The sequence below is a fragment of the Borostomias antarcticus genome (assembly GCF_949987555.1).
Source record: "Borostomias antarcticus genome assembly, chromosome: 7".
NCBI classification, from domain to species: domain Eukaryota; kingdom Metazoa; phylum Chordata; class Actinopteri; order Stomiiformes; family Stomiidae; genus Borostomias; species Borostomias antarcticus.
The window spans coordinates 26,265,857-26,284,501 of record NC_140240.1 but is presented as its reverse complement, the minus strand read 5'-3'; the positions used below and the strand labels follow the sequence as shown (position 1 = coordinate 26,284,501).

At 45.6% G+C, this 18,645-nt stretch overlaps 1 protein-coding gene across 1 annotated transcript; it reads right to left on the bottom strand.

Moving 5' to 3' along the window:
- Positions 1-668: 668 nt before the first annotated feature.
- Positions 669-17,201, bottom strand: LOC311311664 (forkhead box protein D1-like; the record flags this gene model as incomplete). Its single annotated transcript, XM_084441411.1, has 3 exons — positions 669-862; positions 7,422-7,435; positions 16,405-17,201. The coding sequence occupies 3 exons, from the start codon at positions 17,199-17,201 to the stop codon at positions 669-671; spliced, it is 1,005 nt and encodes a 334-aa protein (XP_084297537.1).
- Positions 17,202-18,645: the final 1,444 nt, after the last annotated feature.

The window sequence follows — 18,645 nt, the reverse complement described above, 5'->3', positions numbered from 1 at the left end:
TGTACCAGCGAATAAAGACATACAAGCCCCCCCCCCTCCCCCCGGGTCCTAAATGTTGAATTTCCAACTGAAAAACCTAGACAGAAAAATGTAGCTACAGTACAGTACACCTACAATCCAAGGGAATTGAGAGCTGTGAAAAATTGTTGTGTTAATTACTTTGAGAGGAGATGGAGAGAGATAAGGATAAGGGCGGCTGGTTAATCTCTAAGTACACTGCAATTTGGAGTTTCATTTCGATTAGGGCCACTTGAGTTTCAGTGATTATAGTAATGTAGTGTGTCAAGCGCTTTAAGCGCTCACCATATTTGCACTGTCTAGGTCTAGTCTAGTCTCTGAGGTAGCACAGCAGATTAGTTCATACTGTAGACGAGTCAGTCGAAAGTCTGGCACAGCGAGACTATTCAAGCTGATACACTGACAGTTTAGTGTCACTATTTTTGTGACAACGAAACACGTTGGACGAAACACGTAACACCAAGGATGTGTGCTGTATTAACTAGACGACGAGGAACTATAGCTCAAATTTCTTATATTTGTAAATTATTCTCACTTGTATGATTAATGGTTACCCCTTCTGTGCAACGTCAGCGTTTAGTTTCTAAACAAGTCTATTCATCTCTCTGGAATCCCAAAATTGACTATATACAGCCTCGTCAGCAGAACGATCAGATCCAGTCCGTGGCTGTGATGGCGGTCCATACCTCCGTCCAGAGGTGACCCGGCCTGCTGTTACAGTGCCCCAGAGAGGAACGCCGGCCAACGTCGACGCTCGCATTCACCGCTGCGCCGTTCCCAGGATGCACCTGGCCGAGGGCGAGCGGCCGGGACGCTGGGGACAGCTGTTTCCGGCGCACGCTTCCTGGTTCGGCAGGGGAGAGGGGGAGGGGGAGGGGGAGAGATGTGGGTGTAAAGGGGAGTGTGGGAGGAGTGTGTGTGTGTGTGTGTGTGGGGGGGGGGGGTTGTTGAGGCCTTCGGTCCCTATCCAAACAGGATATATCTGCCATGGTCGCAGGTGCGAGGGGCACGGCAACCAACACTCATCACACACACACACATGCACGGGCGTACAAACACGCGCCGTGGAATTCTCAACATCTAGGACCCCGCCGTTTCCGATTGGTGGAGAGGGGCGGACGGGGAGGGATGGCGGGGAGGTGGGGGGCGGCTTTTATTATCTCCTGCCTCGTTATACAGTGGTGACTAAGTGACTCGACCATCTGGGGGGAAGAGCTATTTGGACCATTAAAATGGCTAATTACACTACATTATTTAATAGTTTCCTCGACAGAGCACATTGTACACTACATACTATCCACAGACTATGAAATACAGTAAATAATGAAACCAACGTGAAGTTCTAAGTCAGAAAAGCGACCTTGTTATTCGGGATGAAGGCCACACGGTTATAAAGTATGAGGCCTTCATCCAAACCTACAAAGCATCCGCTCCAGATAGCATACAACAGGCTCCATTTGCAGCTACTGTAGCGGGATGTTCATTAGTATGCCAGTCTCCTATGCCCTATTCGCCTACCTTTCCTACTAGTCAGCTGATCTGTGCCTATGTGTCTCTCTCCTGACTAACTCCCACATGACCTCCGACCCCCATGACTCATCGACCCTGTGGTATGACGTGCGGGCTTTTACGAGTGAAGGCTTTTTTTTGTTTTTTTTTAAACAGTGCCTTGTCCACTTCCTGCATCAACCGTGCCGCCACAGATATTTCCCAGAGAGACATGAGATGACAATGGGTGTGCATCTGTGTGTGTGCAGGTGTGTATGTATGTGTCTGTGTGTGTATGTGTTTGGCTATGTGTGTGTGTGTTTGTTGCTAGCTATGCATGTGTGTGTGTATGGCGTTTGTGGCTGGCTGTGTGTGTGTGTGTGTGTGTGTGTGTGTGTTTGTGGCTGGCTATGTGTGTGTGTGTGTGTGTGTGTGTGTGTGTGTGTGTGTGTGTGTGTGTGTGTGTGTGTGTGTGTGTGTTTGTAGCTGGCTATGTGTGTGTGTGTGCACATGTTTGTGTGGCGTAGATGGCCGTGTGCATGTGTGAGCGTGCATGTGTGTGTGTGTCTGGATATGAGTTGTGTGTGTGTGTGTGTGTGTGTGTGTGTGTGTGTGTGTGTGTGCGGACGTGTGTTTCTATGTTATATGTATTATACTGTCTGTCATGTGTTAGTATATGTATTATAATGTTTGCTCCATGTAAAAGCACTAAGTATTGCCATTCAACTTCGCTGTGCTCGTGCAATGACATTGAAATAAACTTGAACTTGGAACTGGCTATGTGTGTGTGTGTGTGTGTGTGTGACGCAGGGTCACAGCAACATGGCGTATAACAACAACAGAGTATCTCTTTCCCCCTCTCCTATTCCCCATCATCAGCATGGTCCACATCCAAATTCCACTCCTGGGCTCCTCCGGCTCGGCTAACAGCGGCGTGACAGCGTCGGGGGCCATGTTTGTCAACCCCCATCCTGCAAAATAGGAAACACCGCATCATTTTTCCACTTTCACCCGCCTCCTTCTTTTCCAAATAAGTTGTTTCCCTTGAGTGAAACGCTCCCATCGTTGTCTATTATGGCGATACGGGACAGAGCTAAGAGAAGGTTTGTGGTGGTCGTGGTGGTTAGTGTCTTGCGTTAATAGGCTTGAATTGTTTTGTGGTACTTGTACTTTCCTAGTACTTGCCTGGGTGCTGTTTATGTTTATTCATAATATATAGTACAACTAGGTAAACTGTGCTTTGAGTTACAGTACTTTGTTGCAGCTGACCACTAGGAGGAGACAGAGGCCAGTACTCTGTCTCTATCAAATCCTGTATGGCAAAGGTTTTCTGAAACATTGGTAGTTCAATAGCATGATTCCTGATAGAGGGACATATGAAGGTTGTGGAAATGTGTTTGTAGAATGACAGACTAGTCCAGGAATCTCTCATTTTCATATCCTTTCATGAGGGTAATAAACATACACGATTTGTCTTTTTTTCATCACTTTACTCAACATTTCTCTCATGCCCTCTCTGTGCTGAAAAGACCTTGGACAAATAAATCAAGCACTTGAAAGAATTTTAGCATAGTTGAGGCGCGTTCGATAATCAACCTCAGAATCAGCGCTTTTGTAAAGGTTCCATTGGTTTCCGTGTAAAAATAAGCGTGGTGCCCCAGTTCCTCTTGGGGGAACTCCACTAATGGTGTAGTTCCCATCTTGTCCACGCGGTGGTGCTGTCCTGGTACTCCCTCCGTGTGAGAGGCGCTCTGCTGGTGGGCCGCTCGGAGTGTGGGTGGTCCAGGCCAGGTGGAAGAGAGAGGATTAGCGCGGTGCCTGCGCTCGCGAAAAAAAACAAAAAACGAGTAGAAGTGCAGAGTGAGACAGACAAAGAGAGAGAGAGAGAGAGAGAGAGAGAGAGAGACAGAGAGAAAAAGAGAGAGAGAAGGAGAACGAGATGGAGGGAACAAGGAAAAGAAAGGAGAGGAAGAGAGAAACAGTAGAGTGAAGTGAATGAGAGAGAGAGAGAAAGATAGACATCTGCCTCCCAGATGTGGAACAGGCCGACTGAGGTTTATGGAATAGAAATAGTGAGAGAAGAAGGGAATGGAGGGCCGGGGATTTGGTCATGGTGCTAAACGCCAACTGGTGCTGACTGGAGAAGAAGGATACAACTGGACATTGTGCCTCTCACCCCCCCCCCCCACCCCTCTCTCTCACTCTCTCTCTCTCTCTCTCTCTCTCTCTCATCTTCACTCCACAAGTGTGTGTGGTATATAGGAAGACCACCTGTCAAAACACTCAGGGTTAACTAGCGTGAGGACAAAGACGTGATAACGAGAGAGAGAGAGAGGCTGTCAGGATGGATGTGGGTCCAAGGGCAGTGATGAAGCCGAGGGAGGAGACTGACACACGCACACGCACACACACACTAGCTCACACACGCATGCACGCACATCAAGAAATAACCTTGGGTCCTACCAGGCCTCAAAGTCAAACGAAGCAGAAGACCTCTAAATATAACTAGACTGACACGACTCGATCGTGTGTATTTACACAACAAGCGATCGTGAGCTCCGGTCTGAACACTATAAGCTGTTACAGCCTCCGCGATGCCGGAGACACAAGCCCTGCATATCCAGTCCGGTTCCCAGGCTGATCCTCGGATCAACATTCACCTTCATCTTTTCCACATTAGCCTACAATGGGGTTTGGTGTTCCTGCGGCGTGTGTGCTATGTGTGTGTGTGTGTGTGTGTGTGTGTTTGTGCTGTGTGTGTGCATGTGTGTGTGGCTGAACCTATAGGACCTACTCAACATGGCCTTACACGAGCGACTTGGGGCTTTTTGGGCCTCGTAAACCGTGGATGAAAGCTCAAGCCAAATTAATAAAATTTAACAGGAAAAAGATGTGTCCCATAAGCGAGTATTAGATTGTAATTGCAGCATAGTATGAGAAGGCCTTCGTAGGAGGCAATTTTCTCATAGCCGAGTTATATAACCCTTCTCGTATAATAAGATATGAGTGTTAAACCAGTTAGCATGGAATGGGAAGCATAGGTGGATTACGCTAACCCCACACTTGATCCACTTCTCCGCCGAACTGCTGCGCTGTGCGCCAGAGGCGTGTGTTACCTGGCACTGTTAAAGGTTATTTTTGTTGATTCCTGGTTTATAGGCTGCTATTAGCTTTATTGTGTTTGGCGGGGTGGCCTAACGGCTGTTGTTTTTGCACAGGCAGTATAATCTAGCTGTAAAACACATCTTGCCGTCCCCTTTAGGAGCAATACACGATGGGAGAGATTAACCTACCTTTTAAAGGTTCCATATAAGAGAATGGGGAGAAGGAAATATGCATGTGAATGATTCCAGTCCTACAAAATGTATCTATCTATCTATCTATCTATCTATCTATCTATCTATCTATCTATCTATCTATCTATCTATCTATCTATCTATCTATCTATCTATCTATCTATCTCTCTCTCTCTCTCTCTCTCTCTCTCTCTCTCTCTCTCTCTCTCTCTATCTACCTACCTACTGACCGATCTACTTATCTATTGTATCTGTGTCCCATGAGTCCATTCAGGCCCTAGGACTCACTTTCACAAACACATATATTCCATTGAGGCAGAGCACATGATGTGTGTGTGTGCACGTGTGTTTTTTTTTTTTTAGGTGTGTGTGCGTGTGTGTGTGTGTTTGCATGCTTGCGAGGCAGATGCATGTCTTATATATAAATATAAAAGTTTGGGGTCACCCAGACAATTACATGTTTTCCATAAAAACTCACACATATTCAGCAAATCAGCTGCACAATTAATCTAAATTATTTCTAAAAGCAGAAAGAAGAGCAGAATACAGTATCTTTTCATTTTGAAAACAGCATAATACCCTTCTTAACTGCTAAATCAGCCATGCCCAGCTATAATAGTCATTTATCACATTAACAATGTCTAGACTGTATTTCTGATAAATGTAATGTTATTTTATGTGCTTTTCTTTAAAAAAAATAAGGACCCCAAACTTTTAAGAAGTATATATAGCGTGTGTCCTTGAAAGCTAGGCGTCTATGGATGGGAACGGCGATTACAAAGAGTGGATACAGCTTGGGCCAAGCCTGAGACATCGCGCACGCACACGCCACACACACACACACCCCCACACACACCACACCACACACACACACACCACACACACAGAGCCTGGCCTCACAGGACCGCCTGGGAAAAGGAGAGGAGAGGAGAGGAAAGGAGGGATTTAATAATAGTTATCTGTGTTGCGGTGGGGATGTGGAGCACTGGGAGGAGGAGAAGGAGGAGGAGAAGAAGGAGGAGGAGGAGGAGGAGAAGGGATGGAGACAGGGATGGGTGGGTACAAGTATGATCTCGTTTTTGGTTAGAGTCCCAGGCCAGTGGTTTTAATACAGTAATCATTTTGACAGGCAGACGTCTGATAGCTAAGAGGGCTCAATTTGGGTCCTAATTATTCACCTCCTCCTCTGTGTCTTATGTCCTCCTCTGTCTCTTATTTCTTCACTCGTTCACACAAACGAACATGGCGACATTGTGGTTAGATACTTCAATAGATACATCCTTTAAAAAGTAAAACTATTTGAAACAACCATGGAGTTGATAGAAGCCATTTCTCAGTTCTACAGTAACAAACAAGAATCACCAATATCACCATGAATTCAGCTGTCAATCATGTCGTAGCTGGAACAGTTCACGTAGGCCTACGCACCCACATAAGCACATACACGCACGCACGCACGCACGCACACACACACACAACCCTGAAATGAAACAGATTTTTCCACGTATTTCGTCTTATCCCCTCAGCGAGGACCAGGAAAGGTTAGGCTACATTTGAACGATCGGAAATCTGCTCTCGAATCTGGTCACCACATGCTCGGTAGGCTACACATTCAGCTTTTATGTCTTTCAACTTGGGTCATGTTTTTGTTTTCTCAAAGACTCCGACTCTGACTTCTCGGCACATGTGCATAGCCTTTCTTTCCCTTGTTGTATTTTCCTTTGTTTTGTGAAGTCAATTCTCGTATTGTTCAGCGGCTGACAGCCCTCCATTTAAAAGCCTCCGCTGTGTCTTTGGAGTTGGACTCAAGGAGAGGCGGGATTAGATCTCAAAGGTCTGCGCTGAGCTTGTGCAGATGGGCTCCGGATCGGTATTTGATCGTTTTAACGGTGCAAGCTGGCTGTGTTTGATGGGAAACGTAGTGCAGACGGACTCCCCTCCGTGAGCTTCACGGTTCTGACATGTGTTTGACGGTGACCTTCAGTGACAGCTTCGAGGCCCTGATGTTAAACAAGACGGAGGTGAACGGCTGGAAAAGACGGCCTCTTCGGAGCTGGGCCAAAATACCAATGTTATTGTTTGTTGCCCTGACCCCTATACCCTTCACCCAGCACATCAAGGTGATAATGATGAATGGCAATGGAAGCGATAGGCTATGTCCTAAATGTGCATCAATACCGCATAATGCTCAATCACAAAATAATGAATAAGAAGAGAATCACAGACTAACCATTGCAGGACCGGAATGTCAAATATGAGCGTTGAAATGTGACCATAGGAAAGAGAGAGACCAGAGAGAGAGAGAGGGAGAGAGAGAGAGAGAGAGAGAGAGAGGGAGAGAGAGAGAGAGAGAGAGAGAGAGGGAGGGAGGGAGAGAGAGAGGGAGGGAGAGAGAGAGAGAGAGGGAGGGAGAGAGAGAGAGAGAGAGGGAGGGAGAGAGAGAGAGAGAGAGAGAGAGAGAGAGAGAGAGAGACCAGAGAGTGTGCCTCTATGCATGTCAATGAGAGCGGGAATTCAAGCAGGGTGGTCCTCCTCTCGCTCCCTGGCTGTGTGTCCTCCCTAACCCGGCCCGCGGGACCGTCGATACGACCCCGGAAAAAACCTCCCCGCCGTCCGCACCACACCCCACACATCTGCCCACAGGGAAGGTCCCACGAGGAGACGGGGGAGGAGGGCGTGGGGGGGGGGGGGGGACCCACGAGAATGATGGTGGAGGAGGAGGGGGGAGAATAGAGATAATGAAAGAAGGAGGTGTAGAAAGGAGGGGGGAGAGAGAAGTTGAGGGGGGGGGGTTGGGGGTAGAAAGGAGGTGGAGAACACGTCCTCTAAAATAACAAAGCTGCCATTGACACTGACCTTGCCCCCCTCTCCCCCCCCCCCCCCCCCTCCATGTGGTCTGGCTGGCAGGCTTGGCCTTATCCCTGGCTGAAGGAAATGTATTTCAGGTACAGGGACGTGGCGGTTGCAATCAACAGACGCCAAGTTTGACGGAGCGAGGCTTCTTCTGCCCTGTCGAAAAGGCACACAGTTGACGTCCTCTCTCCCCCTCTCTGTCAATAAGCGTACATTCATAATCTGTGCAGTTCATTCAGTCGCTGGCCGTTCAGCGCGGCTGTTTTCGTAAAAAGCGATCGGCTTTAACCTCGCGTAATCCCTACACAGGTGCCGCCATTGGCCATACGCAATATCTGGGATAGGCTACATGCTTAGCACTCTGCTGGAATTTAGTCTCCCTCTCTCTCTCTTTCTCTCTCTCTTTCTCTCATTCCTGGTTTGGGTCTCCAGCACCTGTCAGCCCTGGGGTTTTTACAAGCCCCAGAGGCAGAGCAACAAGAAGGAGGAAGGAGAAAGGAGAGGGGAGGAGGGGAAAGGGGGATGTTTGTGATATTTATATGGGCAGCAGGATGACGCACGGCGCAACGCAGAGCCCCAACGCTCCTGGAGCACACTGTGAGCCCCTCTTTCAATTCCCTCTCATTTACTCTGACTCCCTCCCTCCCTACTCTCTCCCTTCCTCCCTCCCTACTCTCTCCCTCCCTCCCACCCTACTCCCTCTCTCTCACTCCCTACCTCCCTACTCCCTCTCTCCCTCCCTCCCTCCCTACTCCCTCTCTCTCTCTCCTTCCCTCCCTACTCCCTCTCTCTCTCCCTCCCTACTCCCTCTCTCTCACTCATTCCCTCCCTCCCTCCCTACTCCCTCTCTCCCTACTCCCTCTCTCTCCCTCCTTCCCTCCCTACTCCCTCTCTCCCTCCCTCCCTACTCCCTCTCTCTCCCTCCCTACTCCCTCTCTCTCACTCCCTACCTCAATCCAAAGCTACAGTATACTGAAGCCAGACATAGAGGAGACGACCTGCTATGGCACTCAAGATCAACTATAAGCAATATAGGTGAAATGTAAAAACCTAATGTTAGATTACATAAGTAGTTTATTTAGCGTAATTCTACTGTAACTATTTAGTATTGTGAATGATGTACAGTATGAAGACAAACTGAGGTAACCAGTTACCAGTTAATGGCTATTTATCTCCATGTGCAGTACGTCTACATCGAAAAATGTTATATGAGGATGAAGAAACGTTCTAATGTTCTACCTTCTGAATGTGTGTAGGCTTTCATACCGTAGATATAACGAACAGACCTGTTTTTCATCTATGCTCATACAGTACATTGACATACCCAGTGTGTTTTGACTTGATGATCTCATTTTTGAAGGCCTCCTGCCTGGGAGCCAAGAGTTACTTCTAAATTGTTGATTTTTTTCTTTAATGCTCCTCACGTCCTCATTCAAACCATATTGTAAATACTTTATTTGAAGAAAAGTGAATCAAAAATACAATTTTATCAATTAGTTCTCCATATTAACACAGACACTCAATGGCAGATGAAGGACCTATTCTATTCATTACCTCCGCCCGGGGCAAGGTAATATTTTCGGTGGCGTGTGTGAAATTTGTTTGTTTGTTAACAGGATTACGCAAAAACTACCAGATCGATTTTCATGAAACTCGGTGCAGGGTGTAGAATGGGCAACCTTAAAAACCATTCACTTGTGCAGTGGGTCTGAATCACAGGGCAGATCCATGAGCTGTTTCTTGGTTTGTTTGTTTGTTAGCAGGAGTACACAAAAACTACTACACCTGGTGGAGGTGTGGAACAAGGTCCAACTTAGAACCCATTCAATTTTGTAGTGGATCCGAATGAAAGGGCGGGTCCACCAGCTGCCCAAACACGGCCGGCCATTCACCTCCATTCATTTTTTAAACCAGGGTCCAGTACAACGAAACAGGATTTTGGGGTTAGCGCAATAACTTCAGGTTCAAGCCTGGTTTATCCGTATCACGAGGGTGCATCACTTTTCACCGTGCTATATCGCCATGGTAACTTATGTTGCCGAGCTAACCTGATCCAGAACTTCAGTGTGCGAATTAAAAAATGATTGTGTGCGAATAGTGAGAGGTTCTTTTACAGACCGACACATCCCTCTTTTCATCCCTCATCCGCTTTTTCTAAGATCATATTAAAGATAGCCCACAGATTGCGGAATGGCTTTGTCAGCTTCTTGAACCATATTTTGCCAGAACTTGTGTGCGTTTTGCAGTCCCGCAGACGGTAAGCTATACACTTGTGTTTTATTGCCAGTTTCATATAAGCTAGGCTGTGGGTGATGCAAAGAACCACATTTTTAAATTCCATTTTCCAAGTATTGCTGATTTATTAGACTAGCTTCCTGTTTCTAGGAACAAAGAGAAGTAGCCTACATTTTAGTTGAATTGTTATAGCACCCATGCCTGGCAATAAATTACATACTGAAATACCTTCTTTGCATAGGCTAGCCTACTTCTCCATCTCGAGCTTCACTTGTTCCATCTTAATATTTTTGTTAATCTTAATCTTGACTTCTAAACCCCTCTTGTATAGAGACATCACATCACTACCTGCTCCAAACAGAAACTGATCAAAAAAATTATACTCTACACTTGCTGTATTTAACCATCCCTTGCCAGGCTCACAGGGTTGCTGAAATAATAAGATATACTGTAGGCATAGGCTACAATTGCTTTACACGGCATCAAAATATATGGCCCTATTATAGTGATAGCCTACTTGTGTTCATGAGGATATGTTCCTATTTCTATAATATTGCTCCTCTTGTGTGAAATGTGGTGGATGGAGCTTGGGCATGGCTGTATCCAAATACCCATACTAAGGTTGTGATTGGTCATTTCGTGCAAATACCTCCTCTTTTACCATAAACACACTCATAACTAGATTGAACCAGCTGGGTAGACTTAATGAGTTGATAGGCACCATCGTGGTAATGTTTATCCTGGATATGCTGAACTTGCTTCGCAGTACAGGGCCCAGGTTTACGCTAAAACTACCAAACTGATTTTCATGAAATTCGGTGGAGGGGTGTAGTATAGGTCAACTAACACCCCCTTAAATTCTGAAGTGGATCCAAATCACTACGGCGGGTCCACGAGCCACCCAAACATGCCTGGGCCGACCATTCACCTCCACTCATTTTTTGGACTAGGATTATGCAAAAACTACCAGGCCGCTTTTCATGAAACTCAGTAGAGGGGTGTAGCATGGGCCAATTTAGAACCGATAGACACACACACTCCGGAAGTAGGATACGAGTGGGGGACAACACATTTTAAAGAATGGAGTTTCTGTACTTTTGGCTCCGACATGAACTGCGCTTGCTTTTTTAGTGATTGAATAAACTTTTCTGCATGTTTGTTGTGTCCCTGTTGACATATTTAAAGGTTATCACCATCAACCAACTGCATAATATAAAAAAGTAACTCGCCTTGTAAAGAAAATATTGCTAGCCGGCTAGCTAAAGCTAACAATAACAGCGTCGCATAGCAGACAACCCCCGCCCTAACAAAGCAATTTATTAGGTAACATTAGTCAACCAATCCTCAAGCGTAGGCTAGATACAGAACACAGAATATATATATTTTTTCCCCCCGATAGGGTTACCCTAACATTACCGATAGCAGTGACGCACTGCTATGCGATGCTGTTATTGTTAGCCTTAGCTAGCTGGCTAGCAATATTTTATTTACAAGGTGAGTGACTTTTGAATATAATGCTGTTGGTTGATGGCGATAACAGCTAAATATGTCAACAGGAACACATCAAACGTGGAAAGGTTTGTGGTAGCCAAAAGTACAGAAACTCCATTCATTAAAATGTGTTGTCCCCAACCTCCGGAACTGCCGTGTGTATCTATTCAATTTTGGAGCGGATCAGAATCATGGGATCATAAGCTGCCCAAACATGGCCGGCCATTCACCTCTATTAATTTTTTGGACTTGCGGAGTGAAAAATTCCCTCCATTCATTGTCAATAGGGGGAATTGAAATAGCCATATCTTGACATGGGAAGGTCACAGAGACATGGAGTTTGGACTGGCATAAAGCTCTCGACCTAACGAAAGCAGCAATAGCAAACCTATGTGCGCACGCCCAGAGCCATGAAATGCATTCATGGGCCGGGGTCTGTGCTCTCTGAGCACCATTTCTAGTTTAAATAGCATTTGTAATTCTTAACTTAGCGCTCAACACTGACTAAAAGCGAAAGACTTTTGACTAATTTGTCACTACAAAATACTTATTGGTACCTTGTCAAAACTATTCATTAGGAAAATAAATCTAAGTATATTGGATACAGACATCATTCTGTTAAGCCATCAGTGGAATCCTGTCTGATCTTCTTGTGGGAGCTGGACTGGCCGGTGTAGTGATTCGGGTGGAGGGAAACTCTATATAAATAAAATGTCCACCCATTCTTCTACCAGTTATTAGCTTGGTTTTCGAAATTAAATATGAAAGGGCTTAATATCCCACGTCTGCAGTCATACTTTAGTGCACTCAGGCCATACTCGGGGGAAACACAACAAGCCCAGAGCAGCTTTTCCAAATCAACAGCCTTGCGTCCTCTGCCAAAGCCACAAATTACCCCCCTCCAGCAGCAGAGAATTAGGAACAATTTTGTGTTTGCTATAAAAAAAAAAAGAACAGAGTAGAGGAGGGGGAGAGAAAATGTGGCTTAAACACCGCGGGACCACCAACAAAGGCCTGTACGAACGGCATCCGCCGCTCCCCGGCTGGGTGGCATGTAGCGCAGGGCAGACTTGGAGGGAGGGAGAGAGGGGGAGAGAGAGAGAGAGAGAGAGAGAGAGAGAGAGCAAGGAAAGAGGAGAGGATGAGAGTGGCTGAGAGGGTAGGAGAAGGGAGAAAGAAAAGCAGGCTAAGCGAGATTCGTGTGGTGGCGGCGAGGGAGGTCTGAAGAGGAGGGCCGGAGCGTTGCGGGGACCACAGTCATCCCCTCCCTAGTCTTGTCGCCGCCCCTCGCCTTCCCTTCCTGGTCATGCCACAAGTCAAGGTGGCGCAGAGAGAAACGGGTGCCAGGAAAAGAAACGAGGGGATTTTCCAACACCGGAGCCAGAGAAAAGGGTATGGGCATCAAAATGGAACGATCAGAACCAAATGACCTCCACACCGCCACACATACACACACACATAATCAAAAGGTTTATCATAGTAAGCTTGGATAATATCAAACCTCCTCTTTTGGTGCCTACTGTATGGCCTGCCCTGCTCTCCTCTAGTGGGATCCCTCGTTCCTCTGAGAAGTATTTTGTCCGTGCTGTTTGTTGACCTGGAAACTGTGGTATGATGTGTGCGTTACTGTATGGACAAACGCACGCACACCCACAGAAACATGGACACACACACACATCTGCAACAGCTGTTTTTTCATCTGCAAAGATCAACACCCACCCACCCACCCAAACTCATGACCACATGAATACACACAAACCCTCTCTTTTCCTCTCCCTGACACACACACACACACACACACACACACACACACACACACACACACACACACACACACACACACACACATACCTTAAAATGTGCTCAGTCAACCTAAGCATTGACTGAGTGTGAAGTCATGATGTCATGCCTTGGCTCTCTGGTTTGGCCACATGTAGAGAGACTAAACATAGCCAGAGAAAATAAAGCTGTTTGGTAATCTTCTTCCTGCTTTTGTTGTGGTCCTATTCCTGACTCTGACTTCACCTGAAACACGTCTGACTTTCACACCTGTTTGAGAGTTAAGAATTGGGCTACGATGATTTCACTCACCCGCACTTTCCTTTTCTCTGCCTTTTTTTGGAAACATCCCTCCATCTCACCCATACACTTTATTCCCTTTCCTCAACTAAACTCCTCTCTCTCTCTGGCATCCTTCTCTCTCTCTCTCTCTCTCTCTGGCATCATTCTCTCTCTCTCATTCTCTCTCTCACACACACTCTCTGGCACCATCACCAATATCCTAGATCTCCTGGAACCCCACAATCTCTCTCTTTCTCTCCTTACTCTCTCTTTTCTCTCTCGGGGCACATGGCTGGAGTGTGAGCTCATGGTCCTTCTGGGTGGTTTCTCCTGTTATATGTCACTGTCATCGCGCCCGGCTCCAGGGGGGGTCCCCCCTGTCCAAATACACACACTCTGTCACGACGCCCACCCCTGCGCGCGTACGCACATAAACCAACCTGCCTGGCAGCTTTGAGACATGGCTCACAGTCGCCTTTTAATGGGGCACATGGGTGATACACAGACTTTTAAAACATGGGAGGGAGAATGTGTGTGTGTGTGTGTGTGTGTGTGTGTGTGTGTGTGTGTGTGTGTGTGTGTGTGTGTGTGTGTGTGTGTGTGTGTGTGTGTGGTATAATTGAAGAAAAAACTGAAATATGATGGGTGGTCTGCCAGGAAAAGTAAACCCATGAAAGGCCGTTCAAATATGCTGGTCCTGTGTGATCCGTCCACACCCCCGGCAGCAGGGGCAACCTGGGAAAGACCTCCATGGCCAACATTGTTCTCATCCGTACATCAAGTTGCATAGCATTCTTTGTAAGCCATGTACTATGAATGACGTTTATTTTATTGATCGACGGGAGATTTGAAAACGGCTTCAGCATTGTCTATACAGCGTAAGACTCCTCAGCCTCCTCCATGGCTAACGCTGTTCTCATCTGTGCGTCCAGTTACATAGTTGGTTGTTTTGTCTGTAAGTGTTGTCATGTTTTATGTTATGTGTGTAACTAGAAAGAGTAGCTGGTGTTTTGCATCCACTAATGGGGATCCTACGGAAATCCTCATCCTAACATTCTTTGTAAACCATGTGCTATGTTTGATGTTTAGTTTATTGATTGACTGAAGATTTGAAAAAGAAAGAAAAAGATTGAATTACTCCAAGTTATACCATTGTTATGAAACCATAAACAGCTTCAGCATTGTCGTATTGTAGGTCACTTTTCCAATCATAATGAGCGTAAGATTCAGGGTGTTGTGAATCAGAGACGTGGCAGAGGAAGTCCTTCTGAAAATGGTCAGACTTCATCTTGGCTAAAAACGTGCACAAACGCGCACACACAGTACACACTCACAGACACACACTCTCTCCAAGACACCCACACATGCGTGCATAAAAACACACAAACACACACACACAAGCGTCCACACACACACAAGCGTCCACACAAATATGTGTTTCATTTTCAACCCTAAAAGAAACCAAATTGAAATTATTCACAACATCCTTTGAAGAACAGTATCCATTACTGTTTCAGGCACATAAGTGTGTAATGTGAGAATGCTAAAGCTGTCTATTATATTTCAATAGCTTCTTAGGCAATTGAGGGTGGCCATGTACCCAGTACGCTGAAGACCAAGACATAACAAATAGAACTGCTCAAAGGATCCAGAAACATCAAAACATTAAAGTCGACTATACAATATTACAGTAAATAATATTTTATGCCCAGACCCACAGACGTGTTCCATCCATCTTGTAACAGCATTACAGCCCAAGCGATGCCACGGTCATATGTAACTTATTTGGGGGTACACAAACTTGCAATATAGCCCTTTATGAAGGTCTGCTTTGACTGAGGAATGCCTGCTTTCAACACGCGAGCACGCGCGCGCACACACACACAAACAAAGACACACACACCCACAAACAAACACCCACACCCACGAACACAAACAAACAAACACACACACACACACACACACAATGAATAAGTTAGCGCGTGACAGAGAATGTTGTGAGAGCTTTGAAGCATTTGTTTTATCTTGCTGTGGTAATCAATCAAACAAACACAGAGAGAGTGAAATAAAATATATTCAATGATGTCATCACATTGCAACGATTTTCCATTGGCTGCCAAGGTGATGCAGCTCGATTAAAAAAAAAACAGAGATAAAAGAACATCCATAAGATGGATAAGCCATAAGATCAGTAGGATATCCCTCATTTTTAACATCCATTAAATAGCCTACTTATAATAACAGTAAGATATCCCTGTTTTAGCTAGTTTTTTTCAACATGCTGTCAAGCATGGTATAATTCCATATTTCTTGTTAGGTGTTCAACAGTATTTGATATAGCCTAGTAAATAGTAGGCTATAATTGTAGGCTGTTATTTAAAGGATTCATTCAATGGATTCATAAAACCTCAAATTAATTTCTGTTATTTGGCTTAACATTTGTGTTCAATTCTTAATGTTAGAACACGAGTCTGGAGTGCATTTCAATTACCTTTTATTGAGACATTTGAGTGTTGTTTCAACATGAGAATAAGCCCACTATTGTCAAATTATTCAAAAAATGTTAATTTGAAAATAAAGAAAGTCCGATGCAATAGATTTACTATTATAATTTCTGCATGCCATCGAGTATTTTTAAACTTGTACTCAAATTTACATATTAAATTATTATTCTACATAAAAATAACACTTTATCTAAAACAATAGGCTTTATATCAGAGCTCAATCAAATTGTGAAATTGATGCATCTTACGGGGTAAGCTAACGAACTGCGTAAAGATCCGCATCATCATTATTACCAGGTTGTGGCAAGAGTTTATTTGCAAAGCTCGAAGTGGAGAAAGAACGCAATTTGTGATACTCCAAATTAAGGTTCAGGAGAGGCGGGGGTCCCATCGAATGGAGCGAGGCTGGAGACATGAATGAGGAGCTGGGAAGAGAAGCTGAAGGCATCGTAGCGCACATAGCCGTATCGAAATTGTCAAAGGTGAGAGTCTGAGATGGAAGGAGCGTCTTTTGGCCAACATCCGCCGTCCTGGAGAAAAGAGATGAGAGCGCAGGCAAAATGCTGCTTACGGGTGCAATGCTAGGAGTAGTCGCCGAACTCAATCGACTTTTGATGCCAAGCTGGTGGTATATATCCAAAGTGGGTACGTGGAGACACGGTCCTATCCCATGCGCTCTGTAGTAAGGGAAACCGGGCATTGCGCTGGGCACAAGCGCGGTGTCCTTTATCATTCCAAATCGGAAATGCTGGCGCTTGAAGCGTTTCCTCCGCCGTAGAAAGCTCCCGTTTTCGAACATATCTGACGACATTGGGTCCAAAGTCCAGTAGTTCCCCTTACCCGGATTCCCTGGCTCCCGGGGCATTTTGACAAAGCAGTCATTGAGGGACAAGTTATGGCGAATGGAGTTTTGCCACGCCGGGAACTTTTCTCGGTAATACGAAAAACGGTGACTGATAAAATCACATATTTCGCTGAGAGTGAGGCGCTTCTTCGGGCTCTGGAGGATGGCCATGGTGATGAGAGCAATGTAGGAGTATGGGGGCTTCACAGACGCCGCGGTTCTCCCCGATCCAGAGGCACACTTGTGTAGAAAGTTACCTTCGTCCGCGTCCTCCGCGGTTCGTATTTGAGACGAGGTCTCTGCACTTCGCTCCAAATCGGGCGACAGCACGTAATCCTGATTTCGCGCATCTTTGTTATCGTCTCCCTCCACGTCGATGTCGGGCTCCATTCGTTTTTTGTCCAAGGTCATAATCTTAAAATGGGGTCCAGTCCAGTGCCACCTGCACCAACGGGTGAGATGAGCGCCCGAGGTCGTACACGCGCAGATGCCCGCACACGACGGGCCGCCTTTTCGCTTTTCATTCACAAAAAAGAGAACACTGCTGCGCCAAGTAGCCTATACTTTTTCGCCCCCCTCCATTCACCCCTTCTTAAAAATAGCCTACCCTGAACTAAAACAAACGGTTGTCATGCAAGACAGACCTATGTATATAGGCTACAACTAAGGCTATGTTAAACACCGCAAAACTGTTAGGAGGAAGAATATCGCTGAAATAGCAATCCTTCAGCAACTGCAGACAAAATGGTGTGATCAACACGGACTCCCCTTGATTACATTCATTGATTTGATTCGCTGAATTATCAATAGGGCTATCGAAAATCACATTTGATTACGAGTGCAAAGCAGGTTGAGGTAGCCTAGATAACTTCGATTAAAAATGCCCAATATGTAGGCCTAGGCGTAATATACTAATCAATACCCAATATCTCATTTTTCAAGCAGCCTACAAATGTTTGACACTGTGCATTTAATCAAATAGGCCTATTGCTCTGCCTATATGCACTTTAGGCCTACTGTCGCCTAAGCTTAACAAATATGAATACAAGTGATACATTAGGTTATGCTGTAGAGGTTGTGAGGGAAGGTTTATCTTTTACAGGGAATTTAATAACCTTATTTCCAGAGCTGGCACTGTAGTCCCTGCTGGCATAGGACTCGCCATGTGGGTGGCCTTGCATGACGATATAGGTTTGGTTACTATAATAGTTACTATTATTTGGACTTCAGATCGACACGTGTAGCGTTAGTGCGTGCGTGGGTGCGTTCGTTCGTTCATCAGTCACACATGTAGGCCTATAGGCTACAAGGACGCTCGCCACAAATGTCCCCATTGCATAGTAGCCTACATTTTGCTTTGTACATAAAGATGCTTGATGTCTCTGTAAAAATATATCTATTCTACAGGAGGCGGTCTGCTTTCTAAATCAGAATTGAGGTGTTCAGCAGGCCTAGCTCTTTTGGTGCTTTTTCTAAATGTTAGGATTATGTATCGAGGCATTGTGGGTACAATTATCATTAGCCTAGTTATAATCACTATTTCACAACATTGATCGGATGACTTATTTATGTGGGTAGTTGGATAGATCAGAGATAGACTATGGCTTCCAACTGACAACGTGGATCTGTCATGTTAGGCTACCCTGGATCTCAAATCCGCATCCCCAACTGAAGCTACTCGAAGAGAGTAGAGGGTTCGCCGCTTTCATTACGCACAAAGGTCCGTGCTGATACTTAGCTCTGGCCCTGCTGTATTATAAAACATGATGGCGACAATCTCCAGCGGACTCAAGGGGGTGCAGTGTTACCTTGATGATGTAATCATCAATGGATCCTCAGAAGCTGCACACAATGC